Source organism: Patiria miniata, unplaced genomic scaffold (assembly GCF_015706575.1).
Source record: "Patiria miniata isolate m_02_andy unplaced genomic scaffold, ASM1570657v1 HiC_scaffold_5, whole genome shotgun sequence".
Lineage (NCBI taxonomy): Eukaryota > Metazoa > Echinodermata > Asteroidea > Valvatida > Asterinidae > Patiria > Patiria miniata.
The window spans coordinates 1,985,679-2,010,697 of NW_024037072.1; the positions used below are offsets into that span (position 1 = coordinate 1,985,679).

A 25,019-nucleotide genomic window follows, 5' to 3' on the forward strand; every position below is an offset into this window, starting at 1 on the left:
ACATGATAATGGTCTATTTCATGTTGATAAACAGAAAGTTACAATACCTTTAAACCATTAGCCTCTGTACTGCCTGAAAGCGCCCTTTCTTATACTCCTTATACTGCCCCAAACTGCCCCAGCCCTCTATGCTTTAATGGCTTCATCAAAAATTAAACAGTATAGTACAGTGTAATCCTAATGGGTTTAACTGCTAAAAGCTTATTTGATTAGGTTGGACTGAGATTTAAAAGATCATCTAATCTAGACAAATGAACCCCTACCGATACCTCCATTTCCCTTCCCTCTTTTACTGTGCCAAATGATAAAACCTTTGATTACACAAGTACATGTCAGTTTTTGATTTATGACATAAAACTATTTTATCTGTACGGACTGTATAGGGCCTCAAGTAGAACTACTCAAGCCCGGATGTACATTGTACAACAACAGTACATGTACCGTACATGTACATACATTTTTAAAGAGGCACACATTTGATTGACACAGGGAAAAAAGCTGACAAAATGAAATGTTTAGTGCCGCACACTGATGGGCGTTCACTTTTAAAGCCATAACACTTGAACATTCTGAAAATAACTTAAGAGCTTTATTTTGCCTGCTGTAGATTATATCATCAGCTAATAGAACTACGAGGTCTGTGCAGAAACCGTACAGGGCACTTTGTCAGGGGTGTGAGCAACCACTGATAAAAATAGCTGAAAAACAGCTGAAAAAGGTGTAGAAAAGCTGAACGTTGGAAATATCCTATACTTTTGTACACAGCCAGTGAGGGAAACAAGCTGAAATCCAATAAAAAAAAAGCTGAAATCAGCTTTAAAGCTGAGATTTCACACCCCTGCTTTGTTGCTTACAAAGGAGCCGAATAACTTGGAAAGGGGGATTAGTGATCTTGTAAAAATTAGTTTAACGTCAAATGTTGTGAATTCAAGGATATTTTGGATGAATATAAAGCTGGATATTTTCATTGAAAATAAAGCAGAAATAGGACGAAAATCAATGGGAATTGGGGTTTGTTGTTTTTATTTTACACATAAGTATGTATTTTTATCATACCGGTACATGTTTAGTTTTAAAGTGAAAATCATGCAAATTCAAAAACTGTTTGAAATGAATATTATAATGAAGAAATGTTTGGCATGTATTATGATTCTGTTTACAAACTGCATTTGTGTGAGTGCTAATTTTAAGGCTGTGTCCTAATTACTTGGCTACGGCTTGATATTACACATGTTCCTATGGAAGTGGCTAACTCCACTTCCCATATTGTGTGTAGCTGTGAGCCGTAGCCAATAATTGGGACACGGCCCAGGACATGACTTGAAGCCAACCTTCGTGAGCGTATCCTGGAGACTTCGCTACTACCGCCATTGGCTGATTCATCATCCCTGATGGGCGTGGCTTGCCGCCTGTGAGTGGGGGTCTGCAAACATAAAGTTCAAAAAGAGAATGGTGAATTCTTGCAAGAGGTACAGTGTTAACCCTAACCGCCCTGAATCATTCAAAATCCTCTTTGCCAAAGTGGAGGAATTTGGAGGATTGAGGTTACATGGCAAAAGTGCGTTACTGATTTCGTAGAATCCACTTTGTCAAGGCCTTGGGGCCGGACCTTGTGTTGTTTTTGCTCAGCCATGCATAAATATAGGTCTGGATTATGCTTGAAATCCTTCGTACTGCTCCAGAATGTCACTGGCCAAGCCTCAACATACGGAATTGACAGTCACTGCCGCAGGATTTTGCAGGATTCAGGCAGTGGTCACCCCTCCATGGACCATATTCAAGAAAAAATGGAGGAATTTGCAGGATTGAGGCTACATCCTAGCAAAAATGCCTAGGGAGTTAGGGTTAATGAATATAATATTGGTGAAAAAATGTATTTAGAAATGTGGTATACTGTGTATATATTCTATAAGTTTTCAACACTGTACAATTTTTCACTTTTTTCAAATGTATACATTGCGTGTTGGAAATAAACACTTCATATGAAGGAAAAAGTACATGCTTCAGAAAGCCGTTGCAAGGCTTTCCATTGCAAAAATGTAGGGAAGTCCTAAGAGTTGGGTTGGTGAAACCACCAGACAGCCAAAGGGCAGCCTGTCAGCTCCAGTTTGCAAATGACCGCTCAGGTCCGCAGAAAAAAACACACATCCTTGAAAGCCAATGATAAGTTATCACAGTAAGCAGCCAGACCAATTATTTTTTTTTACACAAATAAAGAAGAGCCCAGAGGGCACTTCAAATGAATTTCAAATTCCAGGAAGGATTTGAATGCTGATGTTTGATAAACATCTATTATTATATTATGAAGGCTAGTGGACATTGATTTGTTGTGTGTTTGTGTAATAAAGTTGCAGTTCTAAGGTCAATGGCCAGATGGTCAAATAGACTGACGTTAACTCTTACTGACGTTAATTCTTCTGGCATTAATACGACTTGACAAGTTCCTTTGGTTAAAAAAATGGCTTTCAATCAGTTTAGAAATAATTATATTCATGTGTTACTGTCGCTATGGGCCCATACCGGTACATGTATGAAGTTTAGTTATGGTGCAATAAAAGTCTAACACCATCCTTCAGTCTCAAAGTTCAAGAATCACGCTTGAATTAAGCATATGAACAGTTTGACGTTTGACACATGCAGTCAGGAGAAATGTGTATTGAAAAATCAACTGTTGCATTCATTTTGCCCCGGCCCACATTTTCTCTTTTGCCCCCCCCCCCCCCCCCCACACGCACACGTTCTCTACATTACAGATGTACCTAACATGGTGAACGGTACCTACATGTATACGAACATTCAAGACAACACAACCAGATGCTCAACTATACTTGCAATGTTAATTTCATGTACATGTAGTCTCAGCTAAGACCGACTGACCTGGCATTTACAACCGTAATTACATGTACATGTACCTGGTCAAGGAAAGGTTATCCCAGGAAAAGTTAATCAATACATCTTCATGAGTATTAAAGTTGGTTGAGTGCAAACTCAGTTTGTAGCCAACTATCTTCAGATTTTGTAGTGATGCAGTTGGTATTATCATGAAGTTTTGCATGCTCAATGTAGTCTTATTCATCATGGCATGGCATGGCATGGTAAAATACTCAAAAACTCATGGCAAAAAGTACTCAACAAGACTTGGCTTGCCTACTCAAGCTTGACCCAAAAGTCTCAGTTAAGGAAATAATTTAAACCCAGCGACTCAGACAATCAGTTATTCAGTGACTCACTCAGTCAGATGGTAATGTTGTACCGAATGTATTCAACAACAAAAACTGACAAAAAATAGGTGCAAAGAATATCAATTTATCAAGCAACTGGTGAATTGGTGAAGGTTTTTTTCCTTCAAATTCTAGTTCCACGAAAAATCTGAAGCGGAGGCCAGATCTCTTTAAGGCACTTGACTCATGATTGTACAATGCTCGCTGGTTGACCCTGATTGACCTCTGCCATTCTCCTCGGTGCCACAATGAAAGAGTTAAGGTTTAATCAATATCATTTACATGTGTGTGCCTACCAAGGAGCAGGCGGCTGCATGTCTGGGTACTGGTTAGACTTGACGCAAACTGTCAGTGGAATCATGGATGGTTCTAAGATCTTGCAGACATGTACCTTTTGAGTTCCCCGTGCACTGAAGAAAATATATCCAACTTTTCTTAACGAAAAGTGCAACTCCCCATTATCAATATCAATGGACAATTTCACTTTGGTATGAGTTGTTGTAAAGAAGAGTACCGGTACATGTATTCTATAGGACGCAACTGGAAAAAGAAATTGGTGGAACGGGGCAAGATTTCCTTCTCCTACCGGTAGACAAACTATTTTTAAAAACCCAGGTACTGGACAGGTTTTGGAATTGTCATAAAAATTAATGAAAATAAACATTTAACTCCAATTTTTTTTTTATAATCATGACTACCGGTAACTCTACATACCGGTACATGTATTTGTATTTAAAAGTTCTCCAACTTGTCTAATGCCATTAGTCCTTTTTTTTCAAGCCATTTATTAGGAACATAAGTGTCAGCAAACATGCAATGTGGGTGGGCATGATTTACAGCACCATGCAGGCCCTCTAACATCCCTGTTTGTTGTGTCAATGTTGTAGGGCATATTCTGTCATTTTTCAGGACTTCCAACAGGATCACCCAGCACGTACTACTGTGACTATCCTCTGGTAGTTGATGAAGAGACATTTATTTATTGACTTTGGCCAGGCCCCTGGCTGACATTAAAAGAAAAGGCCCCGAGGCCATCTCAAGATCAGACACCCAAGCTATCACTTACAGCCAGTCAAATTACAAGCCAATATTACCAGGTCTTCATGGCTAATCTACACTTAAACCTGTCTAACTGCTTGACCTTCACCTGACCCCAGTTGACCTCTGGTGACACATTTGATATAAAGAAGGGGGTTGGGGTCATGACCTGGCGGCAATAGCTAATGGAGGGATCCCTTCATTTTGCAGAGCAAAATCGATTCAGGGACAGCTCCTAATATGGGAAACTTGGCTTTACTGCACCAAGCGAACTGTGCTCATGGAGTGTTACACGTACCAGTACACACATGCAGGCAGTGTAGAGTCCTACAGTGCACATGCACATGCACGTACATGTATACATGTACAGTACATGTACATGTACACACTAGACGCCAAGTTTCAATATCAGTTGGTACTACGTACAGCAATGCTAGGTATGCAGTGGTCATTGCAGGATTACCGATGACAGAGTGGTCGGGAATTAAAGGTGCAAAGTGACCTGACAAAAAACATCACCCTTATTTTTTTTTTTTACATTGCACGCCTCAGGCAATGTACGGTACCATGACCAGGGGCAGCGGAAGGGGGGGGGGGGACCTTGCCCCCAGATTTTCCCAGGCCAACAAAATTGCCTGCTCACGGTCATTAAGTGCCTCTTCGACAGTCATGAAAGCATTATGATCACGCTTAAAAATTCTCTCCTCTCTTGTAATGCAAACGTGCCCTTCAAAAACACAAATTATACCCCTCTCGCATTAACAAGATTGTGAACATTCTCAAGATGGTAAACTCTCCACAAAAGCTGAAATACCGGTACCCCTCTCGCAATACTATTGTGCCCCTCTCGAGATGAAAAATTGGCCATCAAAAACAATAGTGCTCCTCTCGCGATAACTTATCAAGATGGAAAACTGGCCCTCGAAAGCACAATTTGTGCCCCGCTCGCAACATTTAAACTGTGCCCCTCTCAAGATGGAAAACTGGCATTTAAAACAATAATAGTGCTCCTCACCTCAATAAAATGGTCACTGAACTGGCCATCAAAAGCAACAAAGATGGTCCCTTTGCATAGGCCTAACTAGGCAACTTTAAGGGCGGACCCAGAGAGGTTACTGGGGGGGGGGGGGTGCCGGGGGCAAAAGGGCTCTCTCTCACTTACCGGTACATGTATTGATAGGTTATCCTATTTCAGCAAAGCGGCGAACCGTGTAAACCAGACATCTTTGTTAAAAAATAATGCCATGGTATGCATACTGTAACAAAAAACAATTGTCTGTTATGATGTGGGGTGGGGGTGGGGAGGGAGGGGGAGGTAAAGGCATACGTTGCTTGCTGCACCATTTATCCCTCGTGCAAAAGGCTTAATGGACCACGTCACTGCACACTACATGTATGACTGGATTTGACTGATGCATGTCAGAGGCAGTGATTTGTGAAATTTGAAGTAATGAACCATGTACCGGTGTACTTGGCCATAGAATTGTGGTGGTCATCTCTGACCATATCCTGCAGGCAGAACAATATGTAGTGCCGGACATTCCATGTGCCGCAGACTAAATATCAACATACTGAACACTGTGCAAACATAGAGTCAATGTACAAACATGTTAAGTGACACCCCATTCAATAATTTCTCTCAATCGGCATGCCGGCCAAACCGTTGCCCTGTTGGTAAAATCATGGGACTGCATGACCGCATACATCAATGCCTTATGAGTAGCATACATCAATGCCTTACGAGTAGCACCACCCATTGTCCGATTGTGTTCAAGATTATCTGCTTTGAACAGCGCCCCTCCCCCATTTTTTGATATCAGGCTGGATAGCCTATTGGAAAGTAGTTGTTGGCCCCCCCCCCCCCCCCCCCACCCAACCTGTTTCATATTAGGCAAACAAAAAAATTTCTCGGTCTCTGGTCAGACCAAAGTTCCGGAATTGAGGCGGCGACGCGGTGTTTTTTTTTCCAAGCTTGGATTGTACAGACAAGGTGGGGTACTATTTTGCTTTTTTTGGTGTCTTCATGTACATTGGTGCCCTTGATCATTTGCCTTGGTGCAATTTCCCATTTCTTGGTGCTCTATGGTAAAAACAATTTGAGGAGGTGCGGCAATAGAGGGCGCTGTTGGAGCTACCGCGGAACATTTTGGAAAAAGAAGAAGATTGATGCGCATGATTAAAACCGACGGGCGCGCTGACCAGAGACCGACTATATATTTTTTTGGCCTTAGTCTGGAGAGTCAGAGTTTGTAATAAATAATAATAATAGGTTGCAGGGCGCTTCAATATTACCCTGGCTTTAGCACGGCTGCCATTATGGCCCATGTAGATAGGCCCATAAGGACCAGGCATCCTTATTCTCCAGAATACTTTACCTGGTTTCCTCCTGCCCCAATACAGTAATAAAACCAAAGCTTTTAATATACTGTACATATTTAATGCATACTTGTTATTTGCTGTACTCAGATGGAAGTCAAAGTGCAGCGATCCCAATATCTGATAACCTATTTTTGAACTCTTTCTGCTCAGGGAGTTGTGCTCCAATGACGCTGTGAAATGACCTGCCTGGATTGCTCTTTTTAACGGACAGGTGACGTTGCCATGGAACAGGACAGCTGTTTGGTGTCATTTATAGCCGAGATTCAATCAGCTAGAAAAAAACACCATCCCTATATGTGGATGTAGAAGATGGGCAACATTAACACATCATCGTTAATGCATACGCTGCAGGCATGGTGGGGATAGTAGGAACCTTTCACACAATTGGCTAACCAAAACCATTCGAAATGTTTGCAGCATTTCGAAGGTGGTCTACTTACGTAATGTATAAGTTCTGATTTCATGTGAACAAGGAGACTCTGGTTCATAAAAAGCTAAACAATTTTTCAAAATTTTAAAGCCAGCTGCATTCTGTATATCGCATCGCATCGCATCGCATCATATATTATTATTATTATTATTATTATTTATTCGGCCAAAACATTCAAAATACAAACATGTACATGTACATACAATGTAAGAAATGTCATACATCAAGGACAGTCAAGATGAAAGATAAATTGTGTAACAAATACCAATCAAAAAGAATAGATGTGTATAGGTACAGTAGGTAAGAATGAGATGGGGAAGAAATGGGGGTGGGGATGAGGAATGTATAGAAGGGGAGCGGATTGGGGAAGAGTGGAAGTGGGAGGGAGTTCAACAAGCAGAGTAAAGGCAATCCAATCTAAGATGGCCAGGATGAACAAAAGTGAAAACACTGTGACTCAAAAGCCTGTTCATCCAATCCTAGGTTGGTAACATGAAATAACTTTAAAATATAACTATTAAATACAAGTAATATGAGAAGTTCAAAATAAATCTGGAAATTAAAAATGCTATAATAATGGAGGGTGAAATATATGAATAAAAAAAAAATGGGTAAATAAATATCTGCTAAATATGTAAATGAATTTAAATGAAAATAAAAAAGTAGCATAAATAAAATAATTCAGTAAGAAACACAATAAGTGATAAACAAGTAAGCAATGAAACATACAAACGAGTTGAAAAAAGCATCTTAACAAAGACAAGAACAATCAGATAAAACCATACAGAAAAAACATAACAGATACTGTACACATGCAAACAGACAAGCAAGGTTACAATTATACGAACAGTCTAATACATGTACAAACGTAACACACACACACACACACACACACAAAACATATTAACAAAAAACAAACAAACGACAAACAGCCCAACACCCCAACAAACAAACAAACAAACAAACCAAAAGTTAATAAGAGAACTCTATACGAAACAAAATTAAATGATTCATGAAGGAAAGAAAACTGACTGGTATAATTTGAAATGAATATTAGTTGAGCAAAGAAATCTGACCGAACCAGGACCCGAACCCGAGACCCCTGGACTACCGTTCCAGCGCTGGAACAGCAATACAGAGGTCCCGGGCCCGAATCCCGACTCAGCCAAACCTCCCCGCTCATCCAATATCCAAAACAGAATTTAGATCAAAAGCAACAAATAGACAAAACATTACTGGCATTTAACCATCAATAAAATGAGCACATAATTCACGATTAAAACACGATATAGGTCTCTTGAAACCTCTTAGAAGCAAGATGGGCAATTCCACACTAATGGGCCCAAAAGTGTGACATTTGAGAAGACCTTCAAGTTTTGATGATAAAACTATGATCTTGGTCTCTCAATTTTTGCTGTAAACATTGCAAGCTTCGAACAAATGTCCTCACCTGCAAATGATAACTAGTTTTGTATTTTAGAAGATATACTGGATATTGTTTTTAAAAGCGTTACGTACTTAACCAAGGACAGACATTTTAGATAAAGTCACAAAGTAAGCATAAAGTTTAATGATTCCCTAATGTTGACTTATTTAAGATGTACCCTGGGGGAATGCTTATCAGTCAAAACCTAGAAAACTCAGAGTCAGTGTAAAGAATTACTTGATATTTTATAATCAGGATATGTATGTACGAGCAGACTGGACATTTGTCACAAAATGTCTGTCCCTGTTCGTACGTAACTCTAATCACATCATTAATTAATTTGAAGCCAGTGTGAAAACTGTTTTCGCTTGATAACAATGTAAAATGGCTTAATAATGTCACTGGAAGTGCCTATTAGAAACTGAATTTGTCCTAAGCACCCTTTTCCTAGCAGTGTGTCTGTCCACCTTACATACGTATCACACAGAAAAGATGCCTGTTTTTTCTCAAACAAAACAAGGTATCATCTTTTGTCTTGTCTTGTCCTAGTCACTTTCAACTTTAATAGCAAGGTATAGGAAAAAACTGAAGAAAATATTAGCTCATCTATTACCCTTTATACGCAACATCCATAAACTTATTTAATTGGCCCATTAACTAGTGTGGAAATGAACAGATACATGTCTGAGTACCTGACCCAGTTTAAATGTACTGGTATGTAGTATTTAATCTTTGCTGGCTCTAAACATCATTGCCAACCAGCTTGTTTACCTTGAAACTGGGGCATACTGGTACAAAAGGGGGGGGGGGGTTTTCAGGTTCTCCCTAATGATTTCCTTATTTTTCTTTTTTTTTGGGGGGGTGTGTTGGTACTACCAAAACTTTCTGAGCTCAATGTAGGGCTGTCCATTTTCAAATAATTTAGTATTTCATTACCGTCAACAAAAAAGTGGCATCTAACAATACAAAACACAACTATATGATTAAAACAACATCACAGTCGTGTGTGCACGTGCATAGTTTTTTCTTTTTGAATATTCAAACTGGCAAAAAGCTATTTGAATGTTCGATTGATGAACAAATATTTTCGAATATTTGGTATATATATGTGGGACAGCCCTACATGTAGCTCAATGATTGTTGGCTTTTTCGCAAATTTGCGAAAAAGCCTTTGTTTTTGTTCTGATTTTTTTTTGGGGGGGGGGTCTTCTTTTTGTTCCATGCAAAAACCTATAGACTTTGTACATGATTTTAGTACCCGCCACTTTTGGCATTCAACTTTGTCGTACATCAATCAAATTAAGCATGCATTGTCCTTATGGCAAAGTTGTGTCCCGAAGAGTGACATCATGATTATCATCATGGGTCACGTGACGTCATCACAAACGTGCATATTTTGAAGTGCTATATCTACAGAACTGTAAGTCCGATTGGGTTGAAACTCAGTATGCGGGTAGACCGGGATGTGTTATACCGTAGGTAAAAATTGAGGTGATGTCATGATGAGGTCATCGTGCAATTTTATATGAATTTTTGAATTTTGGAACCTTTAAGCCATATCTCACGAACGCAACTTGCAAAATTAAAAATTCTTTTTGTATTTGGTTTGTTAGTTAATAGGTATATGCACAAAATTTTGCAAAATGTGTAATGTCATAATGACTTCATCAAAAAATGCGATTTTTTAAAATAGAGATAAGGGAAGGTCCAATCGTCATGAAACTTGGAGGGCAGGTACCGTAGATAATGGTACTACCGGTAGTATGCAAAGTCCTTAGTGATGTCACGCTGACGTCATCGTTTGATTTTTTATGATTTTTTTAATATTTACAATTTTATTTCGCTCCCAAAATTTAACACTTTCTTACATCGGATTGACTTCAAACTTGGTACAAACCAAGACCACAATGCAAAAATGTCAATTGACAAGTGTTATCAAGATGTTGTCATTGCAGGGCATGTGGCGTCATGTGATAAAATTATATTTGAGGAATTATTCTAAGCATTTTGAACAAGCTGTAACTGCATGAAGCACTCTAAAGAGTGACTGCAAAAGGACCAACGAAACATACACATTTGTAAAATGCGAAAAAGCCCTGTGTTCTGTTTTCAAACAGACATACTGTGTCAGCAACACCACGAAGTAACACCCATGTACATACCAGTAAAAACTAGCATTCGGAGAAAACGGCATCTAAAGTTGAACGCCTTCTAAAACGACACTTTGTGTCAAAACGGCAGAGTATTTTCAGTTGGGTTTCTTGTTGTGGACACTTGATGAATTGAATTTATTAAATCTGCTGTTTTTTTCACCTGTTTGTGTTATTAAATCAACAAGAAATAAGAGGAAAAAATGGTGAGTGTTAGTTCGTGAAACCGAAAAAGCTGTGAAACTGTAAATTTTCATTTTCACGAAGTAACACTCTTCAATGTATACAACACAAGGAAAGTGCAACTTCAGGTCAGCGCTCGCGCGCTCATACAAGGAGAGTGTTACTTCGTGAAAACGTTTTTGCTCACATTTGAGCAGAGTGCGCGCCATGCATTGGAATGGTAAATGGAACTTGAGTGTTACTTCGTGAAAACAAAAATTGTCACTTTTGCGCAAAAGTTGCCACATTAGCGTAATTAGTTAAGTAAAGCTCTTGAAGCTTTGAAACTTCGTGCAATGGTAGGCCTTGATAAAAAAAATTTAAAAATGTAAAAAACTGAAAATCAAAAACAATTTGCTTTAACACGTGGAGTGTTACTTCGTTGTGTCGGTGACGATACAGCTCTACATGTAGTTTTCATTTAGAGTTTACTTAGAAAAATGAAGAAAGCAATGACAATTCAGTGATGCACTCAACTAAGTGCGTGTGGAGCTGCTTCTGTACATCAGACCAAGTTTCAACCAACAAGCCCAAGCCCCCCCCCCCCCCCCCCAGGGCTTTCAAGACATCTTGACACATGAGCCCCGATCTAACAGATGATGAACATCGCATGACAGTTATGACGTCACGGGGATGTTCTATGGTATGACATGTTCCATTTGGGCCAATGTGGCATTAATAAACTAGAGCACGGGTCTACAGATCTAGGGATGCCTCTGAAACTGCGACACTCTTACATTGTTAGCAGGGAACCCTCTCTGTGCTGCACAAGGACAACATCTTGAATATCAAGGAGGAGGGTGATTGAACGGAAATTAGTTTAGTCGGTTGGGCTTTCAACAAAAAATTGCCGACTGGTTGATGGAAATTACTCATTCCTGTGTCGGCCCGGCGTGTGCAGGGCAACTGCCCAGAACAAACTTTGTGGGGTTTCTGAATGGTACATCAATGGAACCAATATTCAAATCAGGAATTCATACACACTTTTCATGTTTAATTATAGAGCTGACTGCAAACTGTTCAAGGACTGAGGTAATTTTACAAATTAAAATCGAGAGGGGACTGCGGTTTAGATTCTACACTGCAGATTCTTAAAGATGTGTGACCCGTGCTCTTCGCAAAATAGATTTTTGTTCTCCTAACAAAGTTTTCAATTTTGTATGTTTTGTTTCAACGAAAAGAAAACAATTTTTTTCCTCCCAATTTTGGGCATTTGCAAAAGGCTTTAATTTTGTGCACAAATGAACCCAACCTGCAAGAACCGAATCATTGTCTGGCAGCTAATAATTAAAATTTTTATGAGGAAATAAAAACAACAAAACATTCGTGGATTTTTTCTTTCGGTGTCTCATTCAAAAGTGAATAACATTTAGCCCATATTGCCAGAAAACTAGCAAGTGATTAAACCATTCTATTGCATTAATTAACCCTCAATACATTCTGTGCAAAGTTGTCCTTTTAGTCAAAATCAATCAAGTGACTGTTTTTAACAGTTACGAGCTCCCAGCCTACATGAAGCAGGATTGGCTGGATGTGACTGTTTATATAACTTGATACAGCTATGCTTTGACTGTAGATGATTGATAAGACAGCTGTGCCTACCACTTGCCTGAATTTGATCAGTCGCAGTGCTTGTTTAAAATATGAACTGACTGTTGGTGACTAGCCTGTGTTAAAGGCATGGCAGGGAAGAGGATTGATTTTTTGACTGTCTGTGACTGTTCAGACAGCAGGAGGGTTTAACCCTTACTCCTGACTCCCGAGAACTTTTGCCACACAGAATCCTTCCTGATCGACCCAAAATTCTAAAAAAAATCTAGAAGTACTGTATACCTTGACCCAAACTCCCCCAGCACATGTACTTGTAAAAAGCTGTGTCCATGAAGAATAAAGTACATTGAACATGTCCTTGCTTTTGGCAAATGTGGGAAAGCAATGTTCCCTTTTGCGGACCTTGCAAAGTTTTCCGGTTTGTAAAACAGGACCTTACAGCAGGATGCTATGAGTCTGGAAGTTTACATCCCTGTGCAGTTTTTGCACGATCCAATCTGTCAAATTAATACAATTTCTTGATTGAGCGATTCAAGTTCTAAGAAAATCATAACGTCCAATCATAGATCATGTGCACCGTACAGATCAAGTGACCACGAATGCACAATGAAAGCCATACATCTGCATGTGAGGCTAGACTTTCGAGCCTGCAGCAAATCTCCAAATGTCACGACCAGTTGAATATCACCTTCCCACTCCTGACAATTCTGAACACATTGTAAAAACATTCTGTAGATGATCAGCTTTAATAAATCACCATGATAATTCGGCTTTGCTGCTCTCCATCACGAACGTTATACAAGAACATACATGCAGTTGTGTATGTACATGTACATGTATGCATGTACCAGTAATTGATATATCATGCACAGAATTTATTTCAATCAACTTTCCAGGTCCAAGTTTTATTTCTCTGCAATGTTTAGCAACCACGGTCACATACAGGTCAACATCATCAGTGTAGTCAGTAAATTTCCCCTCAAGTATTGTTTGTGGACCTGTTTTCCTGGCATCAAGTTTTCGAGGTTTGACACACACACCTAGATTCATACCACACAATTTGTTGCGTGTGCGGTAGGTGTTCCAAGGCCAGCCCAAAAAATTTGGAAACCCAAGGCTATGTCGGTGTTTTTCTCCTGCTTGAAATAAATCCTTACACCCTCGAAAACCGGTACATCGCGGATACAAATTTTTTTTTTTCTACTGGAAACTGTTAAAATGTCCAGTACCGGTAATTGTTTTGCCGAGTTGAAAACCTGTTTAAACATTTATGAATCATGAACGGCTGAGCACTGATTCAAAGGATTTTCCGCTTTGAAGTTGGCCATTTTCCGTATGAGTTGACAACTCAAATCTTTTTCAACCGCAAAATCTTTTTCAACCGCAAAATCTTTTTCAACCGCAAAATCTTTTTACCAAAACAACCTGTTTCCTGTTCAACTATGTGTGACATGCAGTGGACGAAAAGTGAACATGGCCCAAAATAATTTTTAAAAAAATCACAATTTCGTCCGAAAATGTCTTTTAAATTATAGACAAAAGCTCTACATTTGACTTTGATCTTGACGAATTTGAACAAATTAAAAAGACTCTTTAAAAGCAACAATTTAAATCAGTGACTCTAAATGAGCCCAACTTAAAAGTGATGTTTTGACTCCAATCATACCTCATAGGAATTAGTTGTTCCATTGTGATCGTCTTTCTTTGTAATTTCCTCATTGTAGTCTGTGTTGGCTTTGACGTTGGCTGTAGCGTTAGTAGTATCTTCATCCTGGATATAAGAGGGAAACAAAACAACAGAAATCATTGCTATGAAGCAACTCAGGGGTCTACCCGATGTTCTCCAATACCTATGTTCCCCAATACCTATGTTCCCCAAAATCCTTAGGGTTAGGGTTAGGATTAGGGTTGGGGAACATAGGTATTGGGGAACATAGGTATGCACCTGAAGCAAAAATTACAGTCAAAAGAATGTGCCATTAGGCCCCAAAAAAGTATCTGGTTTCTGGTATGGAGCTTGCCCCAAAAGTGGTGCGGCAACGTTTTTTTTGTTGTTTTTTTTACCCTACTTTTTTTTCATCAAATGTCGGCTGATGTTACAGATGACACTTCGATTCCCTTAAAACTCTCAAAAATATCCTTAAGAGTGGAGCTTGAGGTGACCTCAGTCAGGCCATAAGGCTTGAGAAGTCTGCACTCTATACGATCTCGACCGACACGAACATTCTTCTAGAAATTTTGATAAAAAAGTCAAGACAAAAATCAGGAAAAACAGTAACGTCTGACCTACAGTGACAATGACATGTTGCATGAGCTGCCAGGCTGGTCATTAGTCAGCACATATCGCGCTAATTAAAAGGGGTTTAAAGGTTCCAGATGCATGACCATCGCTCCCTCAGTCTGGCTTCCAGATGCACAATTACAAAATTACAACACCGTGTGCAAATGGTGCCCGAGTAGCCCGACTAAATTTAGTGCAAAATATATGGGCGCCTATGCAGAGAGGCCACATAAAGCTTAAAGGGAAAATACAACATTTGCAAACATCGAAAAATAAAACTACCAAGTTGTAACAAAATACCTTACTAGGATATTGGTAAATGACATGCTTAAGCATCCTGTAAAATTATGGCACCTGGTGTGAAGCCATTTTCAAGAAAATGGTAAATTTACATTTCCAACGCTGGTCGGCCGACCACCGTTGGAAAAACCTAACTATTTTTCAATAACTGCACCAAATTTACCATTTTTTTTTTTAGTCTAAATTTTGTTTTGCTAGCTATTGGTTCCATGCTCATGAACGGGTGCAGGCCACCTAGACTGGTTCCCTTACCTTACAATTTTCCGGTATGTTTGATCCATTTCATCTTTAGTGGAGTCAGGGAACCAGACTACTTGAATATTTTTGTTTTTCTTGGTTTTTCCAGCATTTTCGAACACAAAACTTCAAACATGTCAGTGTAATAATATTTGATCTATTATACTAACCCCCAAATAGTTCATTTCTGAAAATTACAGCAAAAGCCAATGATGAACATTCCCTTTAAATACTCGATCGTAACCCCATCTAAAAACACGTTAGAATTGGGCAGCAGCAGGATTTAAGTCAAACCAGTGAGTTTGGCGGTTTTGAGACATCATCTTACATTGAAAAAAAAACTTTTTAATTTTGCCGACGCGCATGGCAACCACGACGCGCGCACATACCAGACCATACCATATTTGCCTTAGTTTCTACATGGTGGAGACAAGGTCTGGATTTAGGAATGTTCCAAACACAAACAGTTTTCTTTGTCCTTAATGAAACAACATGTATGTTTTCACTGATGTTCGTGTCCGAATTACAATGTACTTGGCTACGGCTTGAACTTACACACGAGTCTATGGGAAGTGGCTGCAGCCGCTACCATAGACCGTGCGTAATTCCAAGCCGGGGCTAAGTAATTCGGACACTGCCTATGATGTTTTAGAGAGAGTTCAACATTTCCAATAGGAAGATAATTTACAATTTACATTTTGAAATGTGAACATGTTGTACTAAAGGTTATGGTAGCCACTACATTTTTTAATTTCTCGTCAGATTTGAACTGAAATTGAAAACCCATTAAATGAGTTCAAACTTTTACAGTGCAGCCTGTACATACCGGTATGTACCACCTCTCGACTTTAGCAATGTATTTGTATGAATATTTGTTTGAATATTTTCAAAACAATTATTCTTCATCGTGTACACAGTTTGATGCATGTCTAAAGATGTACCGGTACGGTACCAGTATGTATACATGTACATGTACCTAGCATTTACTAATTTAGTATAAATTTTGTAGTTTGTATTTACTCATTGTAATTTGTATACAGCGCCATGAGCGTCACTGAGTGATGGACCTGTTGCGCTTAATAAGATGCCACTATTATTATTATTACCTCTACATGTACATTGTACATGTATGTAACTATGTACTTGTGCAAGACATTTTGAAGTGTTGTACCGGTAACACAAGCCGTTCAATTAAGGTATAGTCCATCATTTGTAATTTGTGCATTTTGTTCGTTTGAAGCAACAAAAGTGCTCAAAATCTAAAGAAGGGTGCTGAACAACTAACCTGATGAAGTTTCAGCTCAGTTTCAGCTGTATATTTCGAGAAAAACAACATTCTAGGATCTCGATTTCCAACCAAAAGTTGCTGAATCATGTTTTGAATTGGGCCTGAATTCAGCGTCTGAGACATGTTCTCACTGAGCCGAGCTCTACGCGATGTTGTGCACCAATCCGACGAATTATAGCAACTGCGCGTGCGTGTGCATCGTGTCAACGCATAAAAAAATGAACTACTAACAGAAATTTCCAAAGGTGCTTCTTAAGACGCACCATTGGAAAGGCCTTCTTTCGTTGATTTCTTCAAAATGACAGCTGGCCAGAAAGAATAATTTCACAGGGAGTCTAGTCCCCTTACTATCTTTCAACCAAGTATGTTTTTCAACAATAATTACGCCAGTTACTTTTGGGATAGCTGCAAATGATGGACTCTGGCTTTAATAAAGGTTTCCCAATACCCATATTTCAGACATTTTGAAAAACTCATTAGCTTGAAAGCTTTGTACACAAAAAGCGTGTGCAGATTTTTCGTTGAGGATATTCACTTTTCTCTGTTCAACAATGGCATCCTGAAAACTCACTGGGATTTATATTTTAATGTATTCATCATGTACAGGTACCCTTCTGTTATTTCACTAATCCCGGAACCGTTTGGGTGCCTCAGTACAAGGTTTCCCCAGAACCCTCCCAGAGCACGAGAGCACATACTTTGCACCAGTGTCACTACAGGATTTTACTTCCAAGGACATTTTCCTTTGTCAACCCAGTCAGCATATATTTACCCAAAAGCCTCTGGCTGGCTACTGAATGCATTCATGGTCTGCAAGCAGTGGACATTTCAGAAGGGGAAAGAAATGGGGAAAGAGAGTTTTAAAGGATGTGTTGCACATGTTATGAGTTTTCATGTTGTTCAGTTCAGGAACAATGAAATTCTGGACGGTATGAATTATTGTGATTTGTTCCTGACGCAATTTTTTTTTTCCTGTGGGTGTGTGTCAAACTTTGGCATATGATTTGGCCAATAAATTCTTTTGTGTCTACATGTGCAGCCAATCAATCAGTGATGATTGATGGCAAGCGTTACATGTGGTGGAAGACAAAAGACAAGAAATTTTGAAAAGTTGTGTAGGGCTTGTGAAACTCAAAAATATAACAAATTTATATCTGGTCAGGCAGATTTTTAATTTTAAATTGCCTGGCAAGTAACTTTTTGTCCTGATATGTAATAAAATGCATGTGTTCGAAACCTCCAAGCAACTTGCTAAAGTTTTCAAAACATTTGTTAACTTATTGCACTATAGCATCAGTAAGCTGGAGGGCGTTGAACATGATTATGTCTTTAACTTTTACCTGTATTTTTTTTTAATTGATGAATATCCGATTCAAAAGCAATTCATTGGTAAAATGTGCATGCACATTGGTTTATATGTACTGTCAAGTATGAGTGACGTACATTTGAGTTCACTGCAACAATATACAAACTTAACATTTGACATTTTCTGAAATCATACTACATGTACAACAGATACATCATGACAATGTGCATGCTGAAAGTTTAAACTACGGTATCCCAGATATTAAGTTTACAACGTTTGTTTTAATTCATACATGTATGCTAAAACTGAAACATTTTGTACAATTTTTGTCCACTTGTTATACAGTTTTATTTTTCAAATTTTTTATGTGAATAAGTTCTTGAACATAGTGCATCAATAACTAAAAGTGTATTTTATGAAGCTAACTTTCCTTGCAACTATGACTAAACATTTTGTTTGTAAATTGATGGAGTTTTTTACAGGGAGTATGAGGAAATTGCTTAGTTTCAAAATTGTGTACCAACTCGAAGCATTATGCAACCAATAAAAAGAAAGAGTGTTTTGTTTGACATTCCACTTGTAAAAAGAGCAGTATCTTTGGAATTTGCTCTTTCAACTAAATGGCTACAATGTCCCTGACTGAGCCTGTAGCTTTTGTTCTCCAACTATGTAGACCTTTTGTCAGGGATAAATTTGCCTTCTATTGTGAAGGTCTTCTTTTGAGTTTTTTTTTTTCCTTTTTGAGTGAAATCAAGCTGCACATTACCAGCAAAGTTGTTCACTGTGTGCTTGTTACTTCTATTCTGTGGTTGTATTCACATTTGACTGACGTGTACTAAAGATTCATATAAACATGAGTAGTGCCGGTGGGGTTTGTGGTGTTTGCACACATGAACTATCGGGCTTTTTGCCTCTGCAATCATGCAAAATTCTGCGTCCATTCGCATCCAACCAACCTTAAAGGCATAATAGGATAATTTGCATTTATCCCAAAAGTAACCTACCGAGTTGTTATCAAAAAGCACAATTGGATTAAAAGATTGTACTGGTCCTGTGAAATTATTCTGTCTGGCTTGCTGTCATTTAGAAGAAATCAAGAAACGTAGACCGTGACTTCCAGTTCCAATGATATGTGAATTGACTGGGTTTTTTTTAAACGAAGAGTGCTACATGTGCATGTATGTATGTACAAAAAATCGTGTTTTGTGATCAAATTCAAAGGTTGTGCGTGGTTTTTCCCTTTTCTAAAAAAGTGTAATATCCACTGAGCTGAAACTTCAAATGGTTAGGTTTTGAACATTCTTCTATTGTTATTGTTGGAAATGAAGAAAATGCATGAAACGCAAAATGGTCCTACATGTACGCCTTTCATTTTCTAGTCTTAAAGGGAAATACAACATTTGCAAACATCAAAAAATAAAATTATCGTATTTATTTAGATCGTATATATTATGAATTACCTTGCTGGACTGTTAGTGAACGACTGGTTTTTTTTTCAAATACTGGCCCCAATTTAGCATATTTAATTAGTCCGCATTTGTTTTCAATCGATTACACACCTGTGAACGGGTAGGCTACAAGCCAGCTAGACTGGTTCCCTGACCATACAATTCCCCGTCTATAAATTGCTCCGTTTCATCTTAAATGGAGTCAAGGAACCAGACTATATGAAAATTATTGTTTTTCTTGGTTTTTATAGCATCTATGAACCCAAAACGTCAAAAAAGTCAGTGTAAGAAGATTTGCTATATATATTAGCAACCCCCCCAAATCCATCCATTTCTGAAGTGAAAATTACTGCAAAAGCAAATGATGTATATTCACTTTAAAGTTTAATGTCTGCGGCTAGGGACTATGACTATCATGCAAATAGTTCAAGGATAAAGCAAGTATCTTCACTCAAATCCACACCACATTTTGTACAATACACAGGGATTTTAGAATCCCCTTGAAAGCCCTTAGCACCCCCCCCCCCCCCTCCACTGCAAATGCAATCCTAAGATTTTTCTAAACTAGCTACCCGGTAATCCTTGAAAGCTTTGGTCACAGAGTTAAAACTCTCCAATTGAAAAATCTGGCAAACCCAATCACAACACCAGGACATGTTGCATTCATTGGGATTCACTTCAGCTCTTTCCAATCATAGTTCTCTTCCAATTAAGTAAAGTGGTCCTTTTAATACAGTCAGTGAGGGGTTGGTTCACAAGTGTACAATGGCTCAATCTGGAGCAGTGATTACTCTTTTGATGATACAGATTCTGTGCCAAATCTACAATTCATCCACTTCCAAAAATCTACAAATTATCTGAAAGTCAACTCATCCCATGAGTCTGGGGAGAAAAAGCTAGTTATTAACCATCTTGTGCAGCTACAGAGAAAAAGTGAGAAAGGTACATGTTTTAAAGCTGAGGTCATCTACCATTACTTTACATTGGTCTGATGCCACTTGAATGCCTACAGACTTTAAAGTGTAATCAGTCCTTCTGATTTGAAAATCACAGGCGTGTGGAAAAAGGCACACCTGGATTTTTCTAGGCGGGTGATTTATCTGGGCGTATGATTTTTCTAGGCGAGTGATTCTGTGGGCCAAGCTGGGACTGAACAATCTGGAATTTCTTTTTAATACATGTACTGTTCATCTTGGTTTATAAATAAAAGCCGTTTTCTCTTCAGCGACATACTTTTTTTCTCATAAATTATGAAGTACAGGTACATATGCCGTGAATGTATGCCAAGGTGTGTGGTATAGAGGGATTTAGGCGTGTGATTATTCGCACTTCTCGGGAAGCTTTTGGGCGTGTGATGGCGTGGGGGTGTGATCGCACGCCTCAAATCAGAAGGACTGTGTAATGTACAATGAACTTATTGCTTTGGTTTCCTGCAAAGTGGAAAGTTTGGGAGGATTTAAGAAAAATGTCAAGGTAGGGTTAAACATGCAGCATATATCTTTAAAAAGTAGAAACTACTGTAGCTGTTGCAGAAATTTTAAATGTGGATAGCGTGGCGTACATTTAATGGAACAATAACAAACGAATATCCCTTAGAAACAAGCAAGCACTTTGAACAGTTAAAACCTCCAGATGTCCTCGCTTTCTTCATACAACTTTTATATTATGAGAAGAATGCAGGTATACAGTACGTGTAAGTTTACCAAGGTCTCCGTCACACTTACTTGCACTGCCTACCTCTACCTAAGGCAAATGGCAGGATTGGATTTGAAAACCACAAAAATGTTGATGCCAGAAAGCCTTTATAAATGCTCTCTCCTTCATGTACATGTTTGCTCCTACAGGAAGAGTCCCCTGTCACATCTTGTCCCCGGTGATGATCCCACATACTGAGTGACTCACAATCAGGAAGTCGCATGGAAGAGGAATGGGCCGGGGCTAGACCTGACGCAGACGCTTTGGTTTAGAAAACTATTTCTGGAATATGGCTGCCATGTTGGTTCCTTTAATTTAATGTGTGTGGCAAACTAGAATTTCAGACAAAAAAGTTTCAACTGCAAGTAATGGGGGGGGGGGGCCCTAACCTACCATTTTACATTGTGACACTTCACATTCAAAGATGAGTATTTTCTAATTTTTTGTTCACAGCTGATGTTTTTTCACCATGTCTGTTTTTCAAATAAAGGGACGTGCCCCAAGCTGTTTTATCTTCAACACACATTGCTAACAAACTTGACTTTGGGCTTGACCAAAAAGTTTGACTGCAGTTTAGATGATTATATTTATAACTCAGTGTCTCACACTTTGTCGGTCAGTCATTCAGTTAGACAGTGAACAGTCTGCCAGAAGACATTGGAATGACCCTTCAGATCCAGCAAATATCATTTGAGAGGGTGCTTTAAGCTTTTGGGTGCTTCGAAGGAGCAAACCCTGCACAGGAACCAAGGATAGGATTATCCTTTTACAGGACAGACAAGACGGGAGAGTTTTGTGTTACCAGTTTATAACTTTAATCCAATAGACCAGTAGAATGGGATCTCTAATGTTATTGGCAGCACTCTCCTGAACTCCTCCTGAGGTCTATTAAAAGTCTCAAACCAAATATATATTTGGCTGGTTTTGTGTGCCAGGATACCACAGAGACTTTATATATATCCCGCACTTGGCACCACATGGGCATCAATTAAAGGGGGACTGCATGAACTGCAAGTATGTGAGTGGGTGGGTGTGAACATTTATTTTTCCACAGATACCCACTGCATGTACAAATGTATACTTTTTACATGTGGAATGTTATTGTACGTCATGACATGAGGTAACGGTTGAGAGAATCAATGCTGGTCAGTGGTCACAATTTTCTCCAGAAAATTTAGCAAGGGCCACTCTGAAGTTATCCAGAATGTACAGTGAGCACTACAGGAGCAATACTTTTCCGGTACCCACTAGCTAGCGTCTGTTCACAATTGCCCCCCCCCCCTTCACAAGCGCATGCCCTCAGCACATCTCAGCATGAAACCCATTGCATGAAGTCACATCTGAGGTCACATGGTCATATATTACAGTCTAATCTGACTGAGTGCTGTCAAGTTGCTGTAAAAATAGAAAAGGGTTAAAGGGTAGATGCAATTTGAATGTTCAGCCAATGGACAGCTCAACCAAATTTAAATCACCAGTCATTGTAATATTTTGTTAAATTTGTCTTTTTTGTGTGACTTGGACAAGTTGGAGAGATGTACACAACCCCGCCCCAAGTACTACAGGCACGCAGGAAATATTTATCCAATTTATACTTCCATATATTCATGAATATATTACTAATTAGTAATTAGCAATGACTGGTCATCAATGAGGTTTAATACAATGAGGTGAGATAAACTTTGTTAGGATATTAAATTTTACACAAACATTAATTACTTTGGCAGTTGCCCCTCCCCCTCCCCTCCCGTGTGACGTTAATACTGCCCAGCTGCCCAGCTGCCCAGCTGCCCAGCAGCAGCACAACATCGGTTTACACAAAAACGTTTGATTTCTAATGCAATACCCACCTGTAGTACAACAACACCCGTGCCCCGTCTCTTTTCCCGGGTTTTCCTTTGAGCAAACCTTCCGGATTTGGACGTTTCCGTGCCTTTCTTGTCCTTCAATCTCCGGCCTCCACCACCAGCGGCCCCGCCGGTCGCACCGCGGCTGTCTGCATCGGCTTCCCCGGGCGACCCGGCGTCTGCACCGGCGGCTGCCGCTCGATCCCTGCGCCGGGCAGCTACCCGGCTCTCGCCGGCTACTTCCAACTTTGATGAAGACCCAGGCGATGTGTCCAGATTATCTGCTTCCCCGTTGTTCTCGGGACTGAGCCTGCCACGCCTTCTGGCTCTGTAATCCGCCATCTTGTCGTCAAAGTTTTCCTCTCAGCTCAGTCGAGTGGTGGTTTATTGGCGAGTTTGTTGTGCCTCAAGATTCCAAAGTTCACCGCTTGCATTGAATGAACGTGTACACAGAAAAAACACGCCCGCTAATAATAACGCATGCATACAGTCTATGCATTACATTTAGGTAGTCGCATGTTACCGAACTCCTTCACATTTTGTTCGCAGAAAAACCAATATTTTGCCCATCCAAGTCCTCCGAGCTATCGCTAGTTTGTTACCACAGTTCAACTTCAGGGTAACCCTGATGTCGTAACAGGAAATTTCCAACTGTTTTGCGGTGGGAAAAATTGTCTTCGGACGGGCTTGTAGGCTTTGCACGCACGTCTTTTCTAGACGTCTCTATTTTGAATACCGATCGAACTCGATTATGTGTCGTCAAAAGAAACAAGAAGTTAACTGTGTACTAGCGCCATGTGATACACTGTGTTACACCTCACTGCGTTTGATGTGAAGTTGTGCACTGTTCGCGGGGTCTGTAATCTGTTGGTTGTCCCCCAAAACTTGCAGTTCTTCAGATAAATCTGTAATCAACAACTTAAAATAATAATCTTATTTATTATGATTAATATTATTTTATTTGCAAACGGCGACATGCCTAAAAACCTGCCTGGAATGTTGGTCTTTTGTCGTTACTGTTTACACAAACCTACCACCAAGGTTTTCTGGAATTTTGTTGTGATGTCTGTCCTCTGTGGAAATACCAAGAGACCTACGTGGGCTTCAGGAAAATGTGAACCTTTTCATGCATGACATTGCTCTTTTGTTACAGCCGGTTCATATTTAGCATCAGTTCTTTGTTATAATAATTAATTTTCAACTAAGAAGTGTCGAAAAAAACTAACTATTATTATGCGTACTATGCGACCAGAATAAACGAAAGACCGGGCTCTCGTTTTTATAAATAAATAAAAAGTGAAGTAATTTGTTTATAAAAAAAAATGCACCTCTCGCATAATACATGAACAATCTTTGTTTTTCTTCTTTTTTTAATGAAAACCTTGTTCATTGTCAAATTTTCACAGGTTAATAAAATGGCAAAGAGTACAGAATTTGGTAGGATATGTGTAGCGTTCAGCTATTGTAAATCACGTTTTGATTTGTCATTCAATTAAGGAGCTAGCTTGTGTGTGCGGTAATGCGGCGGTGGGGGATTGACTACATGTGTTTGCTTAACCAAAGTAAAATTGTTTTTCTGCTTCCAATTTGAACATGGCCCCCAAGTTTTCAAAGACAACTCATTGACCAATCAAGTGCGCTTAAAAATTGTTTGCGATTGGTTGATTAAATTCTTATTCGATTATAAATAGATGTTCATAAATTTAGTGTCAATGATTTTGTTTTGAGTGTTCGTTATTCTAAGTTTTTTGTTAAACACATACAGGCTGAAATAAATGTGCTACGTGCTTGGGTTTTGAGGAAAATTTCGGTGCGTCTGAACAATTTGATGTCATTCACCATGTTGTTAATGCCTTTTCAATGAGTCACTATTAATAGCAAGTTTCTCGTGTTTAGTACAACACATACTGCATTACAAATCAAGTTAACATGAGGATTCTTTCCGTCTGAATTAAGGACACCGATACAAAAAAGAAATGCTGTGGTGTAGTCTCCCGAATACTGCCAATGATATGATATAGATGTCACAGCGGGAGTTCAATAGACAGCAGCGCGGCATTAATCATGGCCGTCAACTTGGTGACGTCACAGGGCTTGGATCCCCTACCGGGTTGTTGGGCAACTTTTTTCTTTTCCATCTTTCAGTAAATGCGAAGCGTTGTCCGATTACGGGACATTTCGGGGAATGATGTGGGAATGT

The 25,019-nt window shown here is 39.2% G+C and overlaps 1 protein-coding gene across 2 annotated transcripts in view; it reads right to left on the minus strand.

Moving 5' to 3' along the window:
• The window catches only part of LOC119741549, a 29,118-nt gene extending 5,430 nt beyond the window's left edge, over positions 1 to 23,688 (minus strand). The window contains exons 1-3 of one of the 2 annotated variants that reach the window (XM_038217344.1): positions 22,823 to 23,677; positions 14,084 to 14,188; positions 1,332 to 1,423 (exon numbers count right to left, since the gene is read on the minus strand). In XM_038217344.1, coding sequence (XP_038073272.1) covers positions 1,332 to 1,423; positions 14,084 to 14,188; positions 22,823 to 23,161 — 536 coding nt within the window. In that variant the 5' untranslated portion in view covers positions 23,162 to 23,677. Of the gene's footprint in view, positions 1 to 1,331; positions 1,424 to 14,083; positions 14,189 to 22,822 lie in introns of both variants that reach the window. The other variant, XM_038217345.1, reaches the window with a different exon arrangement.
• Positions 23,689 to 25,019: the final 1,331 nt, after the last annotated feature.